Source organism: Syngnathoides biaculeatus, chromosome 9, assembly GCF_019802595.1.
Source record: "Syngnathoides biaculeatus isolate LvHL_M chromosome 9, ASM1980259v1, whole genome shotgun sequence".
In the NCBI taxonomy this organism is placed as follows: Eukaryota; Metazoa; Chordata; class Actinopteri; order Syngnathiformes; family Syngnathidae; genus Syngnathoides; species Syngnathoides biaculeatus.
The window spans coordinates 23,912,261-23,934,246 of record NC_084648.1 but is presented as its reverse complement, the minus strand read 5'-3'; the positions used below and the strand labels follow the sequence as shown (position 1 = coordinate 23,934,246).

General features: G+C 41.5%; 1 protein-coding gene across 7 annotated transcripts in view; it reads right to left on the bottom strand.

Annotated features, from left to right (window-relative positions):
* Positions 1-1,198: 1,198 nt before the first annotated feature.
* Positions 1,199-21,986, bottom strand: part of fbxo8 (F-box protein 8) — a 57,265-nt gene continuing 36,477 nt past the window's right edge. For 6 of the 7 annotated variants that reach the window (XR_009796475.1, XR_009796478.1, XR_009796474.1 and 3 more), the window contains 6 exons: positions 18,419-18,563; positions 18,181-18,307; positions 17,869-17,987; positions 10,806-11,002; positions 10,226-10,604; positions 1,889-2,018 (listed from right to left, as the gene is read on the bottom strand). Coding sequence is in view for 1 of the 7 variants with exons in the window: in XM_061830327.1 (XP_061686311.1) it covers positions 1,831-2,018; positions 10,806-11,002; positions 17,869-17,987; positions 18,181-18,307; positions 18,419-18,563 (776 nt within the window). In the remaining 6 variants the exon portion in view is untranslated. Of the gene's footprint in view, positions 2,019-10,225; positions 10,605-10,805; positions 11,003-17,868; positions 17,988-18,180; positions 18,308-18,418; positions 18,564-21,986 lie in introns of all 7 variants that reach the window. The other variant, XM_061830327.1, reaches the window with a different exon arrangement.

Sequence of the window (21,986 nt, the reverse complement as noted above, 5' to 3'; positions counted from 1 at the left end):
CCGCCAGGTGTGAATTGGGTGGCCGCTAATTAAGGATGAAACCAGTACCTGTTGAACATGCATTTAAAACTCTGAAGAAAATGTGTTGTTCAACTAATTGTTCAGAAGAACAGTGTATTTTGATTGGAGAAAGAAAATCTTGTAAAGAGTTGCAAAATGTTTTGGGTATTCAGCAAAAATGATCTCTTTCGCCTTAAAATGGAGAGTAAAACCAGAGACACGTGACAAAAAAGTAAGCGTGGAATAACGCTCCCAAAAGGTCCCAAGTGTTGGTTGACTCCATGCCACACAAAACGGTAGTCATACAAATAAAAAAATTGTGATTCAAAGGATTGGTAAATCCTAGAAAAAAACGTTTGTATGAAAGTGCTTTAAGTTTGTTGAGTGAACAGCAGACTGCTATGTTTTGAACACACCCCTTTCAACAAATTGCCCATTTGCACAGACTTAAGAGTGTGTATATCATGAATGCTGGGTTTTGTTGGTTTTCTGACAATTTGCTGAACCTACTGGTAACTTGTTTAACATGTAGCAATAAAAAAAACAAAACAAAAAAAAGAAACGGTGGCTAAATCTGGTTAGTCACATTGGACTGCTTCAAGTATATTTTTTTTTACACTACTGTATTTCCTTGGGTTGTCTCTGAGTGACATTAAAATTGGTTTAATGATTTGAAACCTTTGTGTGTGATAGATATGCAAAAAAAAAAAAAAATAACGAACAGGGGGTGGGGCTAGTACTTTTTATTACCAGTATTTGTTATTGATTTACAACTAATCCTGTTTTTACTGTCATGCTCCCCTTGCAGAGGTATTTTCTTCCGTAGCTTCAATCAATCAGTTAAAATTAGTACCTATAAAACAGCCCTGCAAAGCCTTTGATATGTTCTCAATCATGTTGGTTAAACAATTATATTAGCTGTAATTGAAAGTGTATGCTTTGCGTGATACTTAAGGCATGGAACACAACTACACTGTGACTGGACTATAGCAGCAATATTTTTTCAAACACGTTTAGTTAAAAAAAAAAAATGAATGACGTTATAATTTATCATAAGGCAGTAGAAAGATTCTACTTGTACCATATGCACTTATAAGAACTACAGAAAATCCATTCATATATTTTCTATTCCGCCTATCATCATTCGCATTGCGGGTGAGCTGGAGACTATCCCAACTGACTATGCTGACTATGGACTCGGGGACTGTGGTTAATGTCAGCATTATTGTAAACGAAAGTCTCCATGTTCTGAAATTTCATACTATTGTGAATTATATTGAATAAGAAAAAAAGTCCATGGCAAACTCACTTATAATCAACAAGTAGATACTGTATAAATTCAACAGGTAATGAAAGCCACCAACATGTACTGATGCTTTATCATTGTTAGGAATGACAACTGGCTGCTTGAATTTTATTCCCCCCCCCCCAATCAATGTAGTGTCCTAGATTTTTTGATTAAATACGTATATTTGTCTCACGAGTGATCCTGAAGCAGTAAGTACTGGAAAGAAATGACTGTATTTGCATATACCTACCTGTAGGGGGTTCTCCTGGTCATCCTTCTACCACTAGTGGAAGTACTTCATTAGTGCAGTGTCAGAGGTTAATTATATTCAGGCTTTTAAAACCATTCTTCAACATTACAAACATCGTAGGACATTCAAATAACTTTGGTGGCAGGATCTCGCCCACAGTACAGTGCTATATTGTATTGGTTTGAAAATTCGCAATAAATATTTCAAACATTCCAGAGATATAGTAGATAAGAACCAAATCCATGATTCCTATTCTTCAGTGCATTGTGAGGATTTCAGATGGCGAGATGAGCTACGCAGCAACATGGCCAATCAAGTATATGTTGTCATAAAGATGGCCCACAAAGTCATCTGAGACATTATGGGCCGCTCTGCGAGTATTCCTGATGAACTCCCTCTTTGACATTTTGTTTTTGACGTGAGGGCTGGTCAGGTCAATGGAGAGCAGGATAAGACTGTAGCACAGCACATACACAGCATCTGAAAAACAACAGAAAAATTACACAATGATCCCACTCTGATTCACATTGACATCCTCTCCGACGGGAAATTTAGTCTTCGATCAAACTACCACGCATGTTTTTGGGATGTTGGGAGGAAACCAGACAACATGGAGAAAACCAAAACAGGCATGGGGAAAACATGCAAACTTCACACAGGCGTAGCCGGAATTTTATCCCCATTCCTCAGAATTATAGGGTAGATGTGCTAACCAGTTGCCCACAATGACGCTTAAGATCTACAGTACATAGAAAGACAAACACATGTGTTCCTCAAACTTAGAAATTCATCTTGAAATGAGCAAGTGTGTGCTATAATGAACCAAAGTACTAGAATTGGTCGAAACTTGCTAGGAGAGTTGTGTGGATAACCCTAAAGACTTACAAATAAAATATGTAAAAAAACAGACGTCATACAGTGAAGAAAATTATTTGAACACCCTGCTATATTGCAAGTTCTCCCACTTAGAAATCATGGAGGGGTCTGAAATTTTCATCGCAGGTGCATGTCCACTGTGAGAGAGATAATCTAAAAAGAAAAATCCAGAAATCACAATGTATGATTTTTTTAAAATTTATTTGTGTGATACAGCTGCAAATAAGTATTTGAACACCTGAAAAAAACAAATGTTAACATTTGGTGAAGTAGCCTTTGTTTGCAATTACAGAGGTTAAATGTTTGCTTTAGTTGTTCACCAGGTTTGCACACACTGCAGGAGGGATTTTGGCCCACTCCTCCACACAGATCTTCTCTAGATCAGACAGGTTTCTGGGCTGTCGCTGAGAAACAAGGAGTTTCAGCTCCCTCCAAAGATTTTCTATTGGGTTTAGGTCCGGAGACTGGCTAGGCCACGCCAGAACCTTGATATGTTCTTACGGAGCCACTCCTTGGTTTTCCTGGCTGTGTGTTACGGGTCAATGTCCTGTGGAAAGACTGAGCCACGACCCATCTTCAATGCTCTGACTGAGGGAAAGAGGTTGTTCCCCAAAATCTCACAATACATGGCCGCGGGCATCCTCTCCTTAATACACTGCAGTCATCCTGTCCCAGGTACAGAAAAACAGCCCCAAAGCATGATGCTACCAGCCCAATGCTTCACAGTAGGGATGGTGTTCTTGGGATGGAACTCATGATTGGTCTTCCTCCAAATGCGGTTAGTGGAATTATGACCAAAAAGTTTCATTTTGGTCTCATTTGACCACAAAACTTTCTCCCATGACTCCTCTGTATCATCCCAATAGTCATTGGCAAATTTGAGACGGGCCTTGACATGTGCTGGTTTAAGCAGGGGAACCTTCCGTGCCATGCATGATTTCAAACAATGACGTCTTAGTGTATTACCAACAGTCACCTTGGAAACAGTGGTCGCAACTCTTTTCAGGTCATTGACCAAGTCCTGTCGTGTAGTCCTGGGCTGATTCCTCAGGCGGACTAACAGGTCTTTGAGGGTCAGAACTCTAGCTGATAGACAGGTGTTTAAATACTTATTTGCAGCTGTATCACACAAATAAATCGTTAAAACATCATACATTGTGATTTATGGATTTTTTCTTTTTCGATTATCTCTCTCACAGTGGACATGCACCTACGATGAAAATTTCAGACCCCTCCATGATTTCTCAGTGGGAGAACTTGCAATATTGCAGGCTGTTCAAATACTTATTTTCTTCAATGTAACTGGCAGTCAGAACTACTTGCTGAATGCCAAAAATATTGTTCTACATACAGTGGGACCTCTACTTACAAACATCTCTGGTAACAAAACAATAAGGTTACGAAACGTCTCCTCGGAAAAAATATTCTCTCGTTCCAAAAGAAATTCAGAATACGAATGGAAAAAAAGGCACTGGATTTCCCCAAATACCACCGAACATAAACATCCTGTATCTTGGTTTGTGTGGCACGATAGAGCTACTCTCCCATTGGCTATTGCTGGAGCTTCTTCCTGGCATCCCATTGTTTAGGAGGGACATCACTCTTTACCCATGATGCACATCCTGTATCTTGGTTTGTGTGCCATGACAGAGATGCTCTCCCAGTGGCGATCACCGTAGCATCTTCCTGGCATCCCATTGGTTTGGAAGGATGTCAATCTTTACCCATGATAATTTTTGATTTCTTTGGACACTCGACTGTCACTAAATCATGCTGGTACTGTCACACGCTGTCATAAGCTAACACACATTGGAAAAGTAAAACTTTTTCATTTGTGTTGATTGCTTTCAACCAGAAAGCTCAAGTTTATGGAGACATATATACATTTGTGTTTTGCTAAAAAAAAAAAAAAAAAAAAAAAAAATGCTTTTACTAGCCACAAAACGTAATGTGACAATTTTTTTTCTTTTATTGCACACTGCATATTCCCCACACAAATGCCATTTCCACTGAACAGTATGAATGTATTGACAAGACTTTGAATTATACATTTTATATTTCGAAACCAGATTCAAATCAGGAAATGAATCAGTGATATGTAATTTCATTACCAGGATGTTTCATGTTTTAGTAAAAATGATAATTGATCAATACTTTCTTTTCCTTGTGTGTTGTTACATACTTGGCCATCCATCCATCTATCCATCCAACCATCCTTCCATCCATTTTCTACCCCTTTTCCGGGTCAGGTCACACGGAAAAATAGCTTGAGCAGAGATATTCAGCTCGACACTGACCCCCTCCCGGATGACCGAACTTCTCACCCTATCTCTAAGGGAGAGCCTGGACACCCTGCGGAGGAAACTCATTTCGGCCGCTTGTATCCGGGATCTTGTTCTTTCAGTCAAGACCCACAGCTCGTGGTGATAGGTGAGGGTAAAAATGTAGATCGACTGGTAAATTGAGAGCTTCGCCTTTCAACGTAGCTCCCTCTTTACTATAACAGACTGATCCAAAGTCTGCATCACTGCATCCATGGGGCAGAATCTCATCCCCGCCACCCATTTCACTCGGCTACGAACCACTCCAGTGAGAGTTGGCGATGACGGCTTGATGAAGCCAACAGAACCACATCATCTGCAAAGAACAGAGATGTGATGCTGAGGCCACCAAACCGGACACACTCTATACCTCGGGTGCGCCTAGAGATTCTGTCCAAAAAAAGTATGAACAAAATTGGTGACAAAGGTAAGCCTTGGCATAGTCGAACTCTCACCAGAAACGAGTCCAACTTATTGCCGGCAAAGCAGACCAAACTCTGACAACGGTCGTACAGGACTGAACAGCTCGAATCAGGGGGTTTGTTACCCCATACTCCCGAAGAAACCCCCACAAGTCGAACGCCTTTTCCAAGTCCACAAAAGACATGTAAACTGGTTGGGTGAACTCCCATGCACCCTCGATGATACTGCCGAGGGTGTAGAGCTCCTCCCCTGTTCCACGGCCAGGAGGAAAACCACATTGCTCCTCCTGAATATGCGATTCGACTTCCCGAGGGACCCTCAACTCCAATACCCTTGAATAGACCATTTACCTGGGAGGCTGAGGAATGTGATCCCCCTATAGTTAGAACACACCTTCCAGTCCCCCTTCTTAAAAAGGGGGTCCACCACCCCAGAGGCACTGTCCCCAATCTCCACAGAATGTTGCACAGGTGTGTCAACCAAAACACCCCCACTACATATAGAGCTTTTAAGTACTCCGGGCAAATCTCATCCAACCCTGGGGCCCTGCCACAAAGGAGCTTTTTAACCACCTCGGTGACCTCAACCCAAGAGATTGAAGAGCCTGCCTCAGAGCACCCAGACTCAGATCCCTCATGGGAAGTCGTGTTGGTGGAGTTGAGGTCTTTGAAGTATTCTTCCCACCGACTCACAACATCCCGAATTGGGGTCAGCAGCACCCCATCCCCACTATACACAGTGCTGACGGTGCACAGCCCCCCCATCCTGAGACGTCGGACCGTGGACTAGAATTTCCTCGAAGCCGTATTGAAGGACTTCTCCATGGCCTCACCGAACTCCTCCCATGCCTGGGTTTTTGCCTCAGTGACCACTGAAGTTGCATTCTGCTTGGCCAGCCGGTACCGATCAGCTGCCTTGGGAGTCCCACAGACCAAAAATGCCCGATAGGACTCCTTCTTCAGCTTGACAACATCCCTCACTGTTGGTGTCCACCAATAAGTTCGTGAGTTGCCGCCACGACAGACACCGACCACCTTACGGCCACAGCTCCGGTCAGCCGCCTCAGCAATGGAGGCGCAGAACATCGTCCACTCAGACTCAATGTCCCCCGCTTCCTCTGGGACGTGAGCAAAATTATTTCGGAGGTGGGGGTTGAAATTCCAACTGACATGGGAATCTGCCAGTCGTTCCTAGCAAACCCTCACAATACGTTAGGGCCTGCCATGTTGGACCGGCATCTCCCTCTACCACTGGAGCCAACTCACCACTAGGTGGTGATCAGTTGACAGCTCCGCCCCTCTCTTCACCTGAGCGTCCAAGACACGCGGTCACAAGTCTGATGAAACCACCACAAAGTCGATCATCGAACTGCGACCTAGGGTGTCCTGGTGCCAGGTGGACATGTGTACAGCCTTATGCCTGAACATGGTGTTCGTTATGGATTATCCATGATGAGCACAGAAGTCTAGTAACAGAACACTACTCGGGTTCTGATCAGGGGGGCCATTCTTCCCAATCACGACCTTCCAGGTCTCACTCAGCATTGAAGTCGCCCAGCTAAATGATGGAGTCCCCAGAGGGAGCGCTCTCCAGCACTCCCACTAAGGACTCCAAAAAGGGTGGGTACTCTGAACTGCTGTTTGGTGCAAAAGCACAAACAACAGTTAGGACCCGTGCTCCTACCTGAACACGCAGGGAGTCTACCCTCTCATCCACCGGGGTAAACCCCAACGTACAGGCCCTGAGCCGTGGATTAATAAGTATATCCACACCCGCTCAGCGTCTCTCACCATGAGCAACTCCAGAGTGAAATAAGAGTCCAACACCTCTCAAGAGGAGTAGTCCCAGAGAACAAGCGGTGCATAGAGGAGAGTCCGACTATATCTAGTCAGAACTTCTCGACCTCACACACCAACTCGGGCTCCTTCCCTGCCAAAGAGGTGACATTCCATGTCCTTAAAGATAGTTTCTGGAACCGGGGATCGGATCGCCAAGGTCACCGGAAAGCTCACTTCGCACCCGACCCCTACAGGTTTCATACTCAGTCTGACCCAAAGAATTTAAGGGCTTTTTAGGGGCATTCTTAGGGGCTGACACGAAAAATTTAGGGCCATCGTGGGAAATCAAGAGTAAGGAAAAAAGACTCACCCAATGGTGCCATCAACCATTCTTGGTTCAAATGTTTCAGTACCTCAGTACCTGTGACAGTGATTACCTGTCGACCCTTGTGGGAGTTCATTGATATGACCATTGTCAATGTCTTCACATAACAGTCTACAGAAAAACAGATTCTAACTACACTTGCAGCTATATACACAAATGTCTTCTACTGATGTCTGTCTCAGCACCCCTACTCTAGCTCCTTGAGCCTACCCAGTGCCTCCTCTATTTGTTGCTGCAGAGGTGCTGAAGTGGCTCTCTTGTCCTTTGCTCTGCCTCTGAGTGCATTGGCCTCGGTGATAAACCTCAGATTCCTTTTTTCTTCTGCCTCCTCACACAGCCTATCAGCCTTCTCAATAAGCGTAGATATGTCAGTCTCTATTCTGGCTTTTTTTGCTTTGAGGCAGTAGAGATGAAAAGTGGGCAGCGATGCCAAATGTAGCCAGCTACGAAGTCTTCCTTTCCCCACAGTGGTAGTTTTTAGCAATGTCACCGTCTGGGAACATGACTGCAAACACTTTCGAATTATTTTCACAAGATTTGTAACTGTAATGCCTGCAGATCACTTTTAAAGTCCACACGATCTCTGCCTTTAACGAGTCTGTCTTCGTGTATTGAACTACGTTCATAAAGCCTGACTTCCGGCTGGTTGAAGTCGATGACTGGACAACTGTAGGTGCGCATGCACTGCTAGTACCACTGCCTGAAGTTGATGCTTCACTATCTTGATATTTTAGAAACAGATTCATACCAACAGAAGATGAGAGTCTTCGCCAAATCAACGTGTCTCCTGTTTTTCCGGTGCGACTCCAGCACTTTGACACCCATCTTTTCAAGCTGGTAACTCTGCTTGCACAGATGGCAGTAAAACATGTGCCGATCTTTTGGATCTCGACGAACCCAGCTCCTGAACTCCTTACTTTCAACCCAAGCATTCTTATTCAGTTATTTTTATTTTGTGAGTGTAAAAAGGTGCCCTGTTGCAGTGGTTAACTTTTTTCCTGATTGATATTGAAAATGTTTTATTAAATCATCATCTACAAATGATGTCAACACCGTCATTCTAATTTATACCGTATTTTCACAACTATGAGGCACACTGAAAAGTCTTAAATTTTCTCCAAAATAGACAGGGTGCCTATCGCCACTCTGCATTTTGGAGTGCCTTATAGGTGAACCGATGTCCTAAATTTGTAACAGAGTGGGAGCATTTACTGCTAACACGCTAGTTGTATGGAGAAAAAGTGGATGTGCGAGAGAAAGCGTGCAGATGTTGCAGGGGGAAGTGTAGGCATGGGAGAGGATGCTAAAAGCACGCCCCTATAGAAGGTATATAATGCCAGTACGTGTCTTGTGCTAAATGAGATCGCTTTGGCTAAGGACCCCCAAAAATGGCATCAACGAAGGGACATGTTTACAAAGCACAGTTTAAACTGCAAGCTATCAGTTATGCAGAGAAACATGGTAATCAAGCAGCTGTGAGAGAGTTCAATATCACCGAATCTCTGGTGCTAAAATTGAGGAAGCAGGAAAACGAACTTTGCCAAGTCAAGAAGACGAAGCTGAGTTTCTGCAGATACAAGGTGTGGTGACCAAGAAGGAAGAACAACTCGAGCAATGGATTAAGGATCAAAGAAAAAACAACCGCAGTGAAAAAAACAAGCAGAGCAAATTAAATCAGAGTTTGCTATTATTCTAGAAAGCTTGATGAAGCAACTTCATTTACTGGACATCGGTGTAAACACAGTGTACAAAGTGAAGTTGCGAGCAGCGTGGGAGCGATAGAAGACAAATGGCAAACACAGCTTTATTAAAAGGCAGTGCCAGGCGAGTTACGCCCCAATTTGTGACTGGATTGTGGAGGCTTGGGCTAACATATCTGCTTCCGCTGTTGTTCAAAAAGCCGGCATCATATCTGAGGAGCCGCAGGGCAACGAGACCAACAATGACAATGATGATGGGGGACCTGGCATGTTTGAAGGAGAACTTGTCCAACTATTCATTTTGGATACAGAAAATAAGGACTTTGATGGATTTGTGAATGAGGATTAATCCAAAAATAACAAGAGGACATACATTGTTAAATACTTGAATAAAGTACAGCCGAACTCAGTGTTGCTCCGGTGCCTCTTTAAATAGCACGCACGCATGCTACCATATACTTTTAAGATAGTGTCGCTATATAGTTACATTGTATACCTTCATTAAGTACTTTGATAAAGTACAACCAAACTCATTTTTTACATTCTTAAATACTTGAATAAAGTACAACCAAACTACGTATTGCTCCCAGTGCCTTTTTAAACCGCGCACATTTGTTGCCTGCTGGTTGTGCTGTTATGTTTGCTTTAGTGTAATGATTTTGGTGTGGTGTGAAACCGTGGGTGAAGATTGTGTGTTGACTGGTGACTTGCTTGCACCGGTCGTATAAACTTGTTCTTCTGCTTACAATACTAAAGGTACATTTGTGCCCCACTGTTTCGTGAGGACCACTATGCCAGAGCCCATTAATACAACGTGCCTTATATGTGTGTTAATTACTGAAATTGCACCCACAACTGTGACTAAACATTTTAATACTATGCGCCTTATTGTTGCGAAAATACGGAGCAGTATATGAAAATGATACATTTAAAAAAAATAGCATTACAAAATAATTTGTAACATCTCATATGGTGACACCTGTTATTAAGGCCTGTGCTGTTTCATTCCACTGTTACCTCTTTAACATGGTTTTCTAAAGATCCATGTCGGTTTCTAAAAACACCTTTCCAATTCTCCAAATTAAATAAAAAGGATCTTTCTTAGCCATAAACATTTAGTTTTTAGTTATGTAGTAATTAAGAGTTAAGAGGCAAATTATTTATTCGACATTTGAAAAAGGTCGATCTACATTTTTACCCTCACCTATCACCACGAGCTGTGGGTCTTGACTGAAAGAAAGGGATCCCGGATACAAGCGGCCGAAATGAGTTTCCTCCGCAGGGTGTCCAGGCTCTCCCTTAGAGATAGGGTGAGAGGTTCGGTCATCCGGGAGGGGGTCAGTGTCGAGCTGCTGCTCCTCCACATTGAGAGGAGCCAGATGAGGTGGCTGGGGCATCTGATTTGGATGCCTCCCTGACGCCTCCCTGGTAAGGTGTTCCGGGCATGTCCCACTGGAAAGAGACCCAGGACACGCTGGAGAGACTATGTCTCTTGGCTGGCCTGGGAACGCCTCGGGATCCCTCCAGAAAAGCTGGAAGAATTGGCTGGGGAAAGGGAAGTCTAGGTATCCCTCCTGAAGCGACTTCCCCAGCAACCCGACCCAGAGAAGTGGTAGAAGATGGATGGATGGATAATGAGTGAACAAGACTTTCAACAGTACACATTTCTAAACATACAGAAATTGCTATAATTGTGTTGTTTAACTCATTAAGCCTACAATGACAACTGTTCAATTATTAAGATGAAATTGTGTGCAGTTGTTTTCTAGTGTGTGTACACTAACCAGGACTGAGACCCAGCTCTCGGACAAGACCAGGATTACAGGTACAAAACCTGTGGCTAAATTTAGTGATGAGTGTTTCCAGATACTCTCCTCTCTCCTCTGGTGCATGAACGTGTTTGAAGAAATCCCTCAGAGCATTGGGAAGGAACTGATTGCTGAAGTTGTGAAGTGTCACCAGCTCATCCAAAACATCACGCCTGCACACACACGCAAACATACACAACCCCACACGTTACAATATCTAATTTGAGGAATGTGCAGATATTTTTCCTGTGTACACATGCAGCAAAAGTTTCTAAAATGTTAAAATTTTTAATGAAAGGATATACCGGTACAGGTTACTGTAGGTGTGCAGCAAAAATTTGATAATGCAATGTATTGCTTTATTCATCACTTTACTCTGGTAAGAGCAGATAAAACATCAGTACAAGTACAAAATATTGGTACAAAACTTTCAACCGCTCTGAAAAGAAGTGATCATATCACATCAGTCCATACTTACCGGCATTAGCTACGAGTGAGGGACAAGAATTTATTTAAATATCACTTTGTACAAGATATATTGCTAAGACTGTTTTTGAATCATTAAAAAGACAAGCTCCTGCACATCCCTCTGATCGACTCAATTCCAATGAGCCTGCCTGATGCCTGAGCCAGTTCCTACATGGGAGAACATGTTCAAATACTTATTTTCTTCACTGCGTGTGCTGTCGAGTTTATTGTTTTTCATTATCAGTGAAAAAATATTTACAACTGCTAACTCGATTAAATATAGAATTTTCTAATAATTTACTGGATTACTCTTAAGGCTCTACAATTGGGCAATTTGTTGAAAAGGGTGTAATAAAATAAACAGTGTGGAATTCAATTAGTGAGGTAATCAATTTTGTGAAAAACAGGTGCAAATCAGGTGGCCTACTATTTAAGGAAGAAACTAGCACCTGTTGAATATGCATTTCTCCTTGAAAACCTGAGGAAAATGGGTTGTTGAACACATTGTTCAGAAGAACACCGTACTTTGATGAAAAGTTCGATTGGAGATGGGAAAACTTATAAAAAGGTGGAAATAATTATAGACTGTTCAGCTAAAATGATCTCTCATGCCTTAAAATGGAGAGCAAAACCAGAGACATGTGACTAAAAGTAAGACAACCATAAAATTGTTTGCAGAATACCAGAATGGCAAAGGTTCAGCCAATGATCAGCTCCAGGATGATCAAAAACAGTCTGGAGTTACCCGTATGTACTGTGACAGTGAGAAAATGTCCATGTGGAGCTAATCTATTTACAAGAATCCCCCCAAAAAGTCCCTCTGTCAAAAAAAAAAAAGATAAGTGCAGAAGAGACTACAATTTGTGAAACAACAAATTAACTGGCCTAATGAAAAATGGAGGAACATTTTGTGGACTGATGAGAGTAAAATAGTTTTTTACTGGTCCAGGGGCTGCAGATAGTTTTTGAGACGACCTCCAAACGCTGAATTCAAGTCACAGTACACAGTGAAGACAGTGAAGCATGGTGGTGCAAGAATCATGATATGGGCATGTTTCTTCTACTATGGTGCTGGGCCTATTTATTGCATACCAGGAATCAGGGATCTTTTTGAAAATTTCAAAATATTTGAAAAGGTCATGTTGCCTTATGGTGAAGAAGACATGGCCTTGAAATGGGTGTTCCAACACGACACATTGTCGTGTTGGAACACCCATACCCCAAACACACTAGTAAACATGCAAAGTCTAGGTTCTAAACCAAGAAAGTTAATGTCATGATGGAGTAGTCAGCCCAATCCCCGGACCTTAATTGAGAATTTGTGGGTGACATTAAACATGCTGTGTCTGAAGGAAAACTAAGAAATGTAAATCAATTCAAGGAATCTCAGAGTGGAGTAACAGCTGAAAAGTGCCACAAATTGGCTGACTCCATGTCACACAGATGCGAAGCAGTTATAAAGAACTGTGGTAATACAACTAAACATTAGTTTAGTGATTCAAAGGATTTGTAAATCCAAGGGAAAAAAGTTTGTACAAAATAGTTTTGAGTTTGTAAAGTCAAAGGCAGACTGCTATTTTTTTAACACACCCCTTTCAACAAATGGCTCAATTGCACAGTCTAAAGAGTGCTTATCATGAATGCTGAGTCTTGTTTTTTTGGAGAATCCACTCCACCTTCTGGGAACTTGTTTGACATGTAGCAATAAAAAAATGTTAATCACTTAATCAGATCAGACAGATTGGACTGCTATTATTTTGAACACTCCTGTAGATAAGCGTTAACTGGTTCTCTGTGGTCATCTGTATGCCTGGCTTTGCTTCACCTGTACCAAAATGGATGTAAATGCTAACAGGGGTGAAGACCACTGACCTAATATGAATTCAGTTTGTTTTTTTGTCCCAACTATGTTCCACACATCCCCAGAGATCATTGTACAGTGTTCCGCCGTCTTGATTGTTGATTTGTGATTCACTGCATTAAGTCCCAAAGAGCAAGGGGTTTACATATAACGACCATTGTCTGCCAAAACAGTTGAAAACAAGACGAATATCCCGTGGGAATGATGAGTTGAATCTCAAACAATCTTTCAGTCTTTTCAATTTATTGCTAAGAACTTTAAAAATATGACTAAAAATACATTATTACATAACTTAGTTATTGTACAGTTAAATAACTAAACTTAAATACATAACTTAATTCCTGCTCTTACAGTGAAGAAAATAAGTATTTGAATACCCTGCTATATTGCAAGTTCTCCCACTTAGAAATCATGGAAGGGTCTGAAATTTTCATTGTAGGTGCGTGTTCACTTGAGAGAGATAATCTAAAAAGAAAAATCTTTTTTTTTTCAATTTATTTGTGGGATACTACTGCAAATAAGTATTTGAACACCTGAGAAAACCAATGTTAATATTTGGTACAGTGGCCTTTGTATGCAATTACAGAGGTCAAATGTTTCCTGTAGTTGTTCACCAGGTTTGCACACAATGCAGGAACGATTTTGGCCCACTCCTCCACACAGATCTTCTCTAGATCAGACAGGTTTCTGGGCTGTCGCTGAGAAACACAGAGTTTCAGCTCCCTCCAAAGATTTTCTATTGGGTTTATGTCTGGAGACTGGCTAGGCCACGGCAGAACCTTGATATGATACTCATGGAGCCACTCACCAGTTTTCCTGGCTGTGTGTTTTGCGTCATTGTCAGGTTGAAAGATCCAGCCACGACCCATCTTCAATGCTCTGACTGAGGGAAAGAGGTTGTTCCCCAAAATCTCACAATACATGGCCGCGGGCATCCTCTCCTTAATACACTGCAGTCATCCTGTCCCGTGTGCAGAAAAAAAAACCCAAAGCATGATGCTACCACCCCAATACTTCACAGTAGGGATGGTGTTCTTGGGATGGAACTCATCATTGGTCTAACACAGTTAGTGGACTTATGACCAAAAAGTTCCACTTTGGTCTCATCTGACCACAAATCTTACTTCCATGGCTCCTCTGTATCATCCAAATGGTTATTGGCAAACTGAAGGCGGGCCTTGACATGTGCTGGTTTAAGCAGGGGAACCTTGCGTGCCATGCATGATTTCAAACCATGACGTCTTAGTGTATTACCAACAGTCACCTTGCAAAATGTGGTCCCTGATCTTTTGAGATCATTGACCAGGTCCTGTTGTGTAGTCCGGGGCTGATTCTTCACCTTTCTGAGGATCATTGAGACCCTACGATCTGATATCTTCCAGAGGGCTCCACTCCGATTGAGATTGACTGTCATGTTTAGCTTCTTTCATTTTCTAATGATTGCTCCAAGAGTGGACTTTTTTTTTTTCCATTAAGCTGCTCAGCAATTTCTCCATAGCCCTTTCCAGCCGTGTGGCGTTGTACAATATTGTCCCTGCTGTCTTTGTTACAAGTTTGAGACTTACTGATTGGATGGGGTGGACAGGTGTCTTTATGCAGCTAACGACCTCACACAGGTGCATCTGATTCAGGATAATACATGGAGTGGAAGTGGACAAACAGGTCTTTGAGGGTAGAATTCTAGCTGATAGACAGGTGTTCAAATACTTAATTTCAGCTGTATCACACAAATTGTTAAAAAAATCATACATATTGATTTCTGGATTTTTCTTTTTAGATTACCTCTCTCACAGTAGACAAGCACCTACGATGAAAATTTCAGATCCCTCCATAATTTCTAAGTGGGAGAACTTGCATTATAGCAGGGTTTTCAAATACTTATTTTCTTCACTGTATTTGTATACGTTAGTGTTTTTTTTTTTTTTAAATATTCATTGTGAGCTTGCCTTGGTATTGGTAACAACAATTCGACGAGGCTCCGACCTGCACGACCGTACAATAAATAAATCCTGCTGAATTTGGACCGAATGTGATGAATACTCGACGTGGGATGCCCCTGGTGACGACTTCAGTGGACAAAATCATCATCTGTGTCATCTTAGTACCCAAATTGGAGCCGTATTCGTTCACGTTGAAGCTGCGTGGCCTAGTCTAGCCTAGACTGGCTCCTTAACATAAAGTCGCGTATGTAATTAAATATTTGCTGAGGAGGTAAACATCAAACGGTAGAACTTACATGACCTAAAAAAACCTACGTATCGTAAACAATGAGGACCGTTGAGTATTTATCAGGAAGATGGACGAGTGGCAACGTAAACTTAATCTTGCTTATAGGCCCAGACTACTGTAGTTTAGCAAGCGAGCAACAAGACGAATTTGTGATCAATCCGTACTGTGGAAGAAACATCGAATGTGAGTAACTTCATAGCTTCTACAACAAGGGCCGTGAAGACTGTTACGAAATTTAACAAGTCTTATCTCAGTACATCTTAGTACCCAAATTGGAGCCGTATCGTTCGCATTGAAGCTGCTCGACATAAGTTAGCCAAGCTTAGCGCACTAACAATATGACCTTGTTGCGTATGCAATGAGGACCAAACATCGAATGTGGATCAGGAAGAGGGATAGAGATGGGCAGGATGTGCAGCAAGTAAAGGTGATTAAGGATAGCGATGGAAATATGTTGACTGGTGCTAGTAGTGTGCAAAGTAGATGGAAAGAGTACTTTGAGAAGTTAATGAATGAAGAAAATGGGAGAGAAGGTAGAGTAGAAGAGGCAACCGTGAATGACCGGGAAGTGGCAATGATTAGTGAGGGAGAAGTTAAAAAGGCACTGAAGAGAATAAAAAAATGGAATGACAGTCGGTCCTGATGACATACCAGTGGAGGTATGGAAGCAATATGGTGAGGTGCCTGTGGAGTTTTTGACCAACATATTCAATAGAATACTAGCGGTAGAGAAAATGCCAGAAAATGGAGGAAAAGTGTGGTAGTCCCCATTTTTAAGAACAAAGGCGATATTCAGATCTGTGGAAACTACAGAGGAATAAAGATGATGAGCCACGCAATGAAGTTATGGGAAAGAGTAGTGGAGGCTAGACTCAGGACTGAGGTAAGTATCTGCCAGCAACAATATGGTTTCATGCCTAGAAAGAGTACCACAGATACATTATTTGCTGTGAGGATACTTGTGGAAAAGTACAGAGAAGGTCAGAAGGAGCTACAGTACATTGTGTTTTCATAGACCTAGAGAAAGCCGATGACAGAGTCGCAAAAGAGGAACTGTGGTACTGCATGTGTAAGTCCGGTGTGGCGGAAAAATATGTTAGAATAGTACAGAACATGTATGAGAGCACCAGAACCGCGGTGAGATGTGCCATAGGTGTTTCAGAAGAATTTAAGGTGGAGATGGGACTGCATCAAGGATACACGCTGAGCACCTTCCTTTTTTGTGGTAGTAATGGATATGCTGACAGACGAGGTTTGACTGGACTCGCGTTGGACCATGATGATGATATTGTGGTCTGCAGTGAAAGCAGGGAGCAGGCGGAGGAACAATTAGAAAGATGGAGGCACGCACTGGAAAGGAGAGGAATGAAGATTAGCCAAAGTGAAATGGAATATATGTGCGTGAGTGAGAGGGGCGGAGAAGGAAGGGCAAAGCTCCAGGGAGAAGAGATAGCGAGGGTGGATGACTTCAAATACTTGGGGCCAACAATACAGAGCAATGGTGAGTGTGATAAGGAAGTGAAGAAACGGGTACAAGCGGGATGGAACAGTTGGCGGAAGGTGTCTGGTGATCTATTTGACAGAAGAGTCTCCGCTAGGATGAAGGGCAAAGTTTATAAAAGAGTGGTGAGGCTGGCCATGATGTACGGATTAGAAACGTGGCTCTGAAGAAACAACAGGAAGCAGAACTGGAGGTAGCAGAAATTAAGATGATGAGGTTCTCGCTTAGAGTGAGCAGGTTGGACAGGATTAGAAATTAGCTCATTAGAGGGACAGCCCAAGTTGGATGTTTTGGAGACAAGGTTAGCGAGAGCTGATTTTCATGGTTTGGACACGTTCAGAGACGAGAGAGTGAGTGTATTGGTAGAAGGGTGCTGAGAATGGAGCGGCCAGGCAAAAGAGCGAGAGGAAGACCAAAGAAAAGGTTGATGGATGTTGTGAGGGAGGACAGTGGGTGTTAGAGAGGAGGATGCACATTAGATGGAAAAATATTACACAGTGTGGCGACCCCTAATGGGACAAGCCGAAAGAAAAAGAAGAAAAAGATCGTGAGTTTGCTGTGGTCAAATATTTCAATAAATCATGGTGCTGATCTAAAGAAAATTACATGCAGAATATTTTGAGGACAATTACATCATAAGGAAATGTGGTTTTTAGTTCAGTTTCATTCGGATGTCTTTTTGTCGTAGTGAGAAAATTGCAATAAACAAAAAAAAGGACTAGTGCTTTCTGAATTACTGCCCACTATATCAACTGATAAGATCATGATATTGTTGACTTTGACCTTTGATTTTCATGAAAATTTATTTTTTTTAAATGTATTGCATATCTGATGTAAGGTTTACTTTTCCTTTAAAAATAAGCGTTTTCATATGCACTTATCTCGTACATTGAAAAAGAGTCATGCAGATGGTAACTTTGCCTCCCGTAAACTAATGCGCAAAAAATCTTTCAAGGCTATCTTTGCATCTCTCTGCTTACCGCTCATCCAGGTAAAGTCTCAGCATCTTCCAGTTGAGCCGTCTAGTGTAGAAGATGAACTTAGCCTCCTCTGTGGGGTGATCCACGAGTATGTCTTTAGACATGAAATAAGAGATACCCTTTTGACGGGGGACAGAGGAAGGGGGGGTTGAAGAAAGCGTGAGAAAGAAAGATTGAGAGGAAGAGAATGAGAAATAGATCACACATAGACCTTAGGTAGGTAATCTATAGGCACTTCTGAAGAGGTAGAAACACGCATAAATGCATGTGGGATAGTTGCAGTCGTGATCTTTGATGTTTGGTATGCATTACCTCCCGCGGGTTTGCGTTGAATGTCAGGCTGCCTTCATCTAGTTGTAGATAAAGTCTTCTATATGAGAAACCAGCAGGCAGCCTTCTGTTGTAGAGGGAGCAGTGACCCCATGTGGACTTACAGAGCCTGGAAAATAAACACAGGAGGGTTATCAAAAAGACGATTCAGCAAAAATATACTTTTACTGCAAACATGTGGCAAAGTGCCACAGCAGAAACCAGACTTAAATTTCCTTACCCCTGCCATAGATATTCATCATTTCCGAGGTCTTGCCACACACACCCGGCCAGACAAAGATCAGTAGCATTCAGATACGACAATATGGTGATGCCTAACTCAGGTGGGAGCATCTCCAAATCTATAAAACCATTTTGTTTTTTACCTATGACAACAAAGAATTACAGACCAGGTTTAAAAAAAATATAAACAAGGCAAATGCAGAAAACTGACATAGAGACATTTTTATTTCAAAGCAGGAAGCACATATCGAGCCATAACATGAGAGCTTTGTGAGTCCAATAACATTCAGCTCAACAAGCATCAAGAAATAAAATTTGGGTGGAGGTTGTGCTGTTGTGAACATCAACAACGTCATGCAAGATTTCAGTGTACCTCTCAAGAGGTAAGGGGAGATATGATGCAAAAATTGTCTTTTTAAATTTCTCATCATACAAGCAGCACGTTTCGAGTGCCTACCAACTCACCAAGTTAAAAGTGATTAAATCGTTACTTATTTGCCAACGTCTGAAAAATGTGTCTATAAGCAAGATATTCTGCAATTAGCTCTACTGTTTTGAATTAACATAACACAACATTAACTACCGACACACCATGTTTCTAAGCAGTTGAATGACCAGCGAGGTTGAACAAAATTCCAGAGCGAATAAAGAAAAGAAAAATATTTAAATAAAAATATTTTAAAAAATATTTAATAGTGGCAGCTGAAAGATAATTAATTTTCAAATAAATTTCCAAAAAATACAAAACCATGAGTAACAGTCAGACAGGTGGCAGCTTGTAGCAAACTAAACATTGTTTAAGAGTAGAAACGGTTAAACCATCTTTCCTCTGAAAATGCAAATACATTGCTGTAGACATCGTCCATTATAAAGTGTATTTGTGTGGCATGGTGATGACATGCTGCACTCTTTTTAGTTTAGTGTGCATGTTTGTGTGTGTGTTCGTGTGTGTGTGTAAGTGTGGGTGCCCGAACGTGAGCAATTTGACCATTGCAGATGTGTTATGAGGACGGATGAGAACTCTTCTAAAATTTTAAAATAAAAATGCATGTTTTACTTTACGAAAGTACAAAAGGATTAACTGTGATTTTCTTTGGCTTCATGTGGCTCTTTGTCAAACTTCAGAATGACCAGTCAAAATAAGATTGCATTAAGTAATGTAGATGATTAGAAGATAAATATACTTAACACCTGAAGAAGATTTAGATTCAAAGTAGGGTCTTCACATTTCTTGCAAGTGATCATGTAAATGAGCAACTGTTGAAAAAAAACAGATATTTTCTGTTTATTTATTTTACAGAAACTTTTGTTTACTTTTTTTTTTTTCTTTTATAGTATGGTGGCACGGTGGCTCAGCTGTAAAGTGTTGGCCTCAGAGTCCTGAGGTCCTGGGTTCAATCTTAGACCTGTCTATGTGGAGTTTGGATGTTCTCCTCTTGCCTGCATGGGTTTTCTCCGGGCACTCCGGGTTCCTCCAACATCCCAAAAACATGCAACATTAATTGGACACTCTGAATTGCCCCTAGGTGTGATTGTGAGTGCGGCTGTCTGTTTCGATGTGCCCTGTGATTGGCTGGCAACCAGTTCAGGATGTATGCCGCGCCTCCTGCCCGTTGACAGCTGGGATAGGCTCCAACACTCCCCGTGACCCTTTTGAGAATAAGCAGCTAAGAAAATGGATGGATGGATGGATGGATGGATGCAGGGTGGAACAGCTGTAAAGCCTTGTCCTCACAGTTCTGAGGACCAGGGTTCAAATCCTACCCCCGCCTGTGTGGAGTTTCCATGTTCTCACTGTGCCTGAGTGTGTTTTCTCCGCATACTCCTGTTTCCTCACACATCCACAAAACATGCATTAACTGGACTCTCTAAATTGCCCCAAGGTGTGATTGTGAGTGTGGCTGTTGTCTGTCTCCATGTGCCCGATGACAGCTGGTATAGTTTTCTTTTACTGTCAATCCTCAATGTGCGGAACATACAGAGGAATGTAATGTCTTTCTTAAAGCCCACAGTCTCAAAACAACACAAAAAATACCGTACAACCTCAGTTCTCGACCACAATCCATTCCAGAAGGTGGTTCGAGAAGTGATTTGTTCGAAATTCGAATCGATATTTCCCATTACAATTAATGGAAAGGAAATAATGTATTCCAAGTCTAAAAAAAAAAAAAAGGCTTTTTAAAGCACTTTTTTTATCTTTTCCTGATAAACTGCATAATCAAAATGCATGTATAGCTTAAATACTTTCTATAATGAAATATTTTAAGAAAAAGATTTATTGATTAAAATATATGCTTTAGTAGCAGAGTAGGCTAGGCTGGGAGTGCATTGCCTTATCTGTAGCGACCCGACCCCCAGCCTTGTAAACTTTTTTTTTTTAATCAACAAAAGTGCAGAATAACTTTAAACAAGCAATAATGAGGGGGTGGAAGGGAAGCAAACAATTTTTTTAAATTCTTTTTACAAAAGGTAGCATACAAAAATGCTAACTTGTAACTCCAGTTAACGAAATCTTTGGGATAAAACAAAAATGCAGAAACGCTAATGGAACAGAGCATTATTAAAGTTCACAAGAAAAAAAGCAATGCAAAACTATCAACTATCAAATCTCTTCGGTGGGGGTGACTCGCCCCCTGGAAGTTCTTTTCTTTTCCCAAAGAACTTATCGAGTGTCACTTCTGTGGAGCCATGATTGGGGGTTAATAGTCATCAATAAGACGAAAAAACAGTCAGTAAATGTAGCTCCCGGGACACATTTGCGTACAGAGGCTGCGATATAAACAAGAAAATAGCGCATGGTGGGTCAGCTGGTCGAGCCGTGTGTGTTATGTTTTCCTGTTTTTTTTCGGGGGCGTTCCAATTCACAACAACAAAGCGCCTCGTGGGTCAGCTGGTCGGGCCGGGCGTGTAATGTTATTTCCGGCTTTTTTCGGGGGCGTACGAGAACTGAATTTTCGTTCGATATCAGAAGCAAAAAAACGGGGATGTTTGAGAACCAAGTATTCATTGTAAACAACTTTTGTTTTTCATCTTAATTACTTGGTTACTTAATTACTTTAAAATTCCCTGCACAGTAAACTGTACGTTGTCCGGGGATGGATTGTGTTCAGTCTCAGAGATTTCACCCATAGTATGTGCAGTACATAGAGCCTACATTTACAATGACTAATTATTTGATGTGTAAAAGCAATACTTTACTTTACCACAATAAGTAAACTATTAAACTACATGTGATTCTCAGTGTATGCAAACCATCAATCATCAAAATAAGCAAATGATGATTAAAAAAAGAATATTCTGAGAATACACGTACATAAATGATCCCATATTTACTCTTACAGTATTTAAAGCATTTATTCAGTAGTAGTTTATGAAGTTTATAAAACAGTGGTGAGGCCAGCCATGATGTATGGATGAGAGACGGTGGCACTGAAGAGACAACAGGAAGCAGAGCTGGAGGTGGCAGAAATGAAAATGTTGAGGTTCTCGCTAGGAGTGAGTAGGTTGAATAGGATTAAAAATTAGCTCATTAGAGGGACTGCCAAAGTTGGATGTTTAGGAAACAA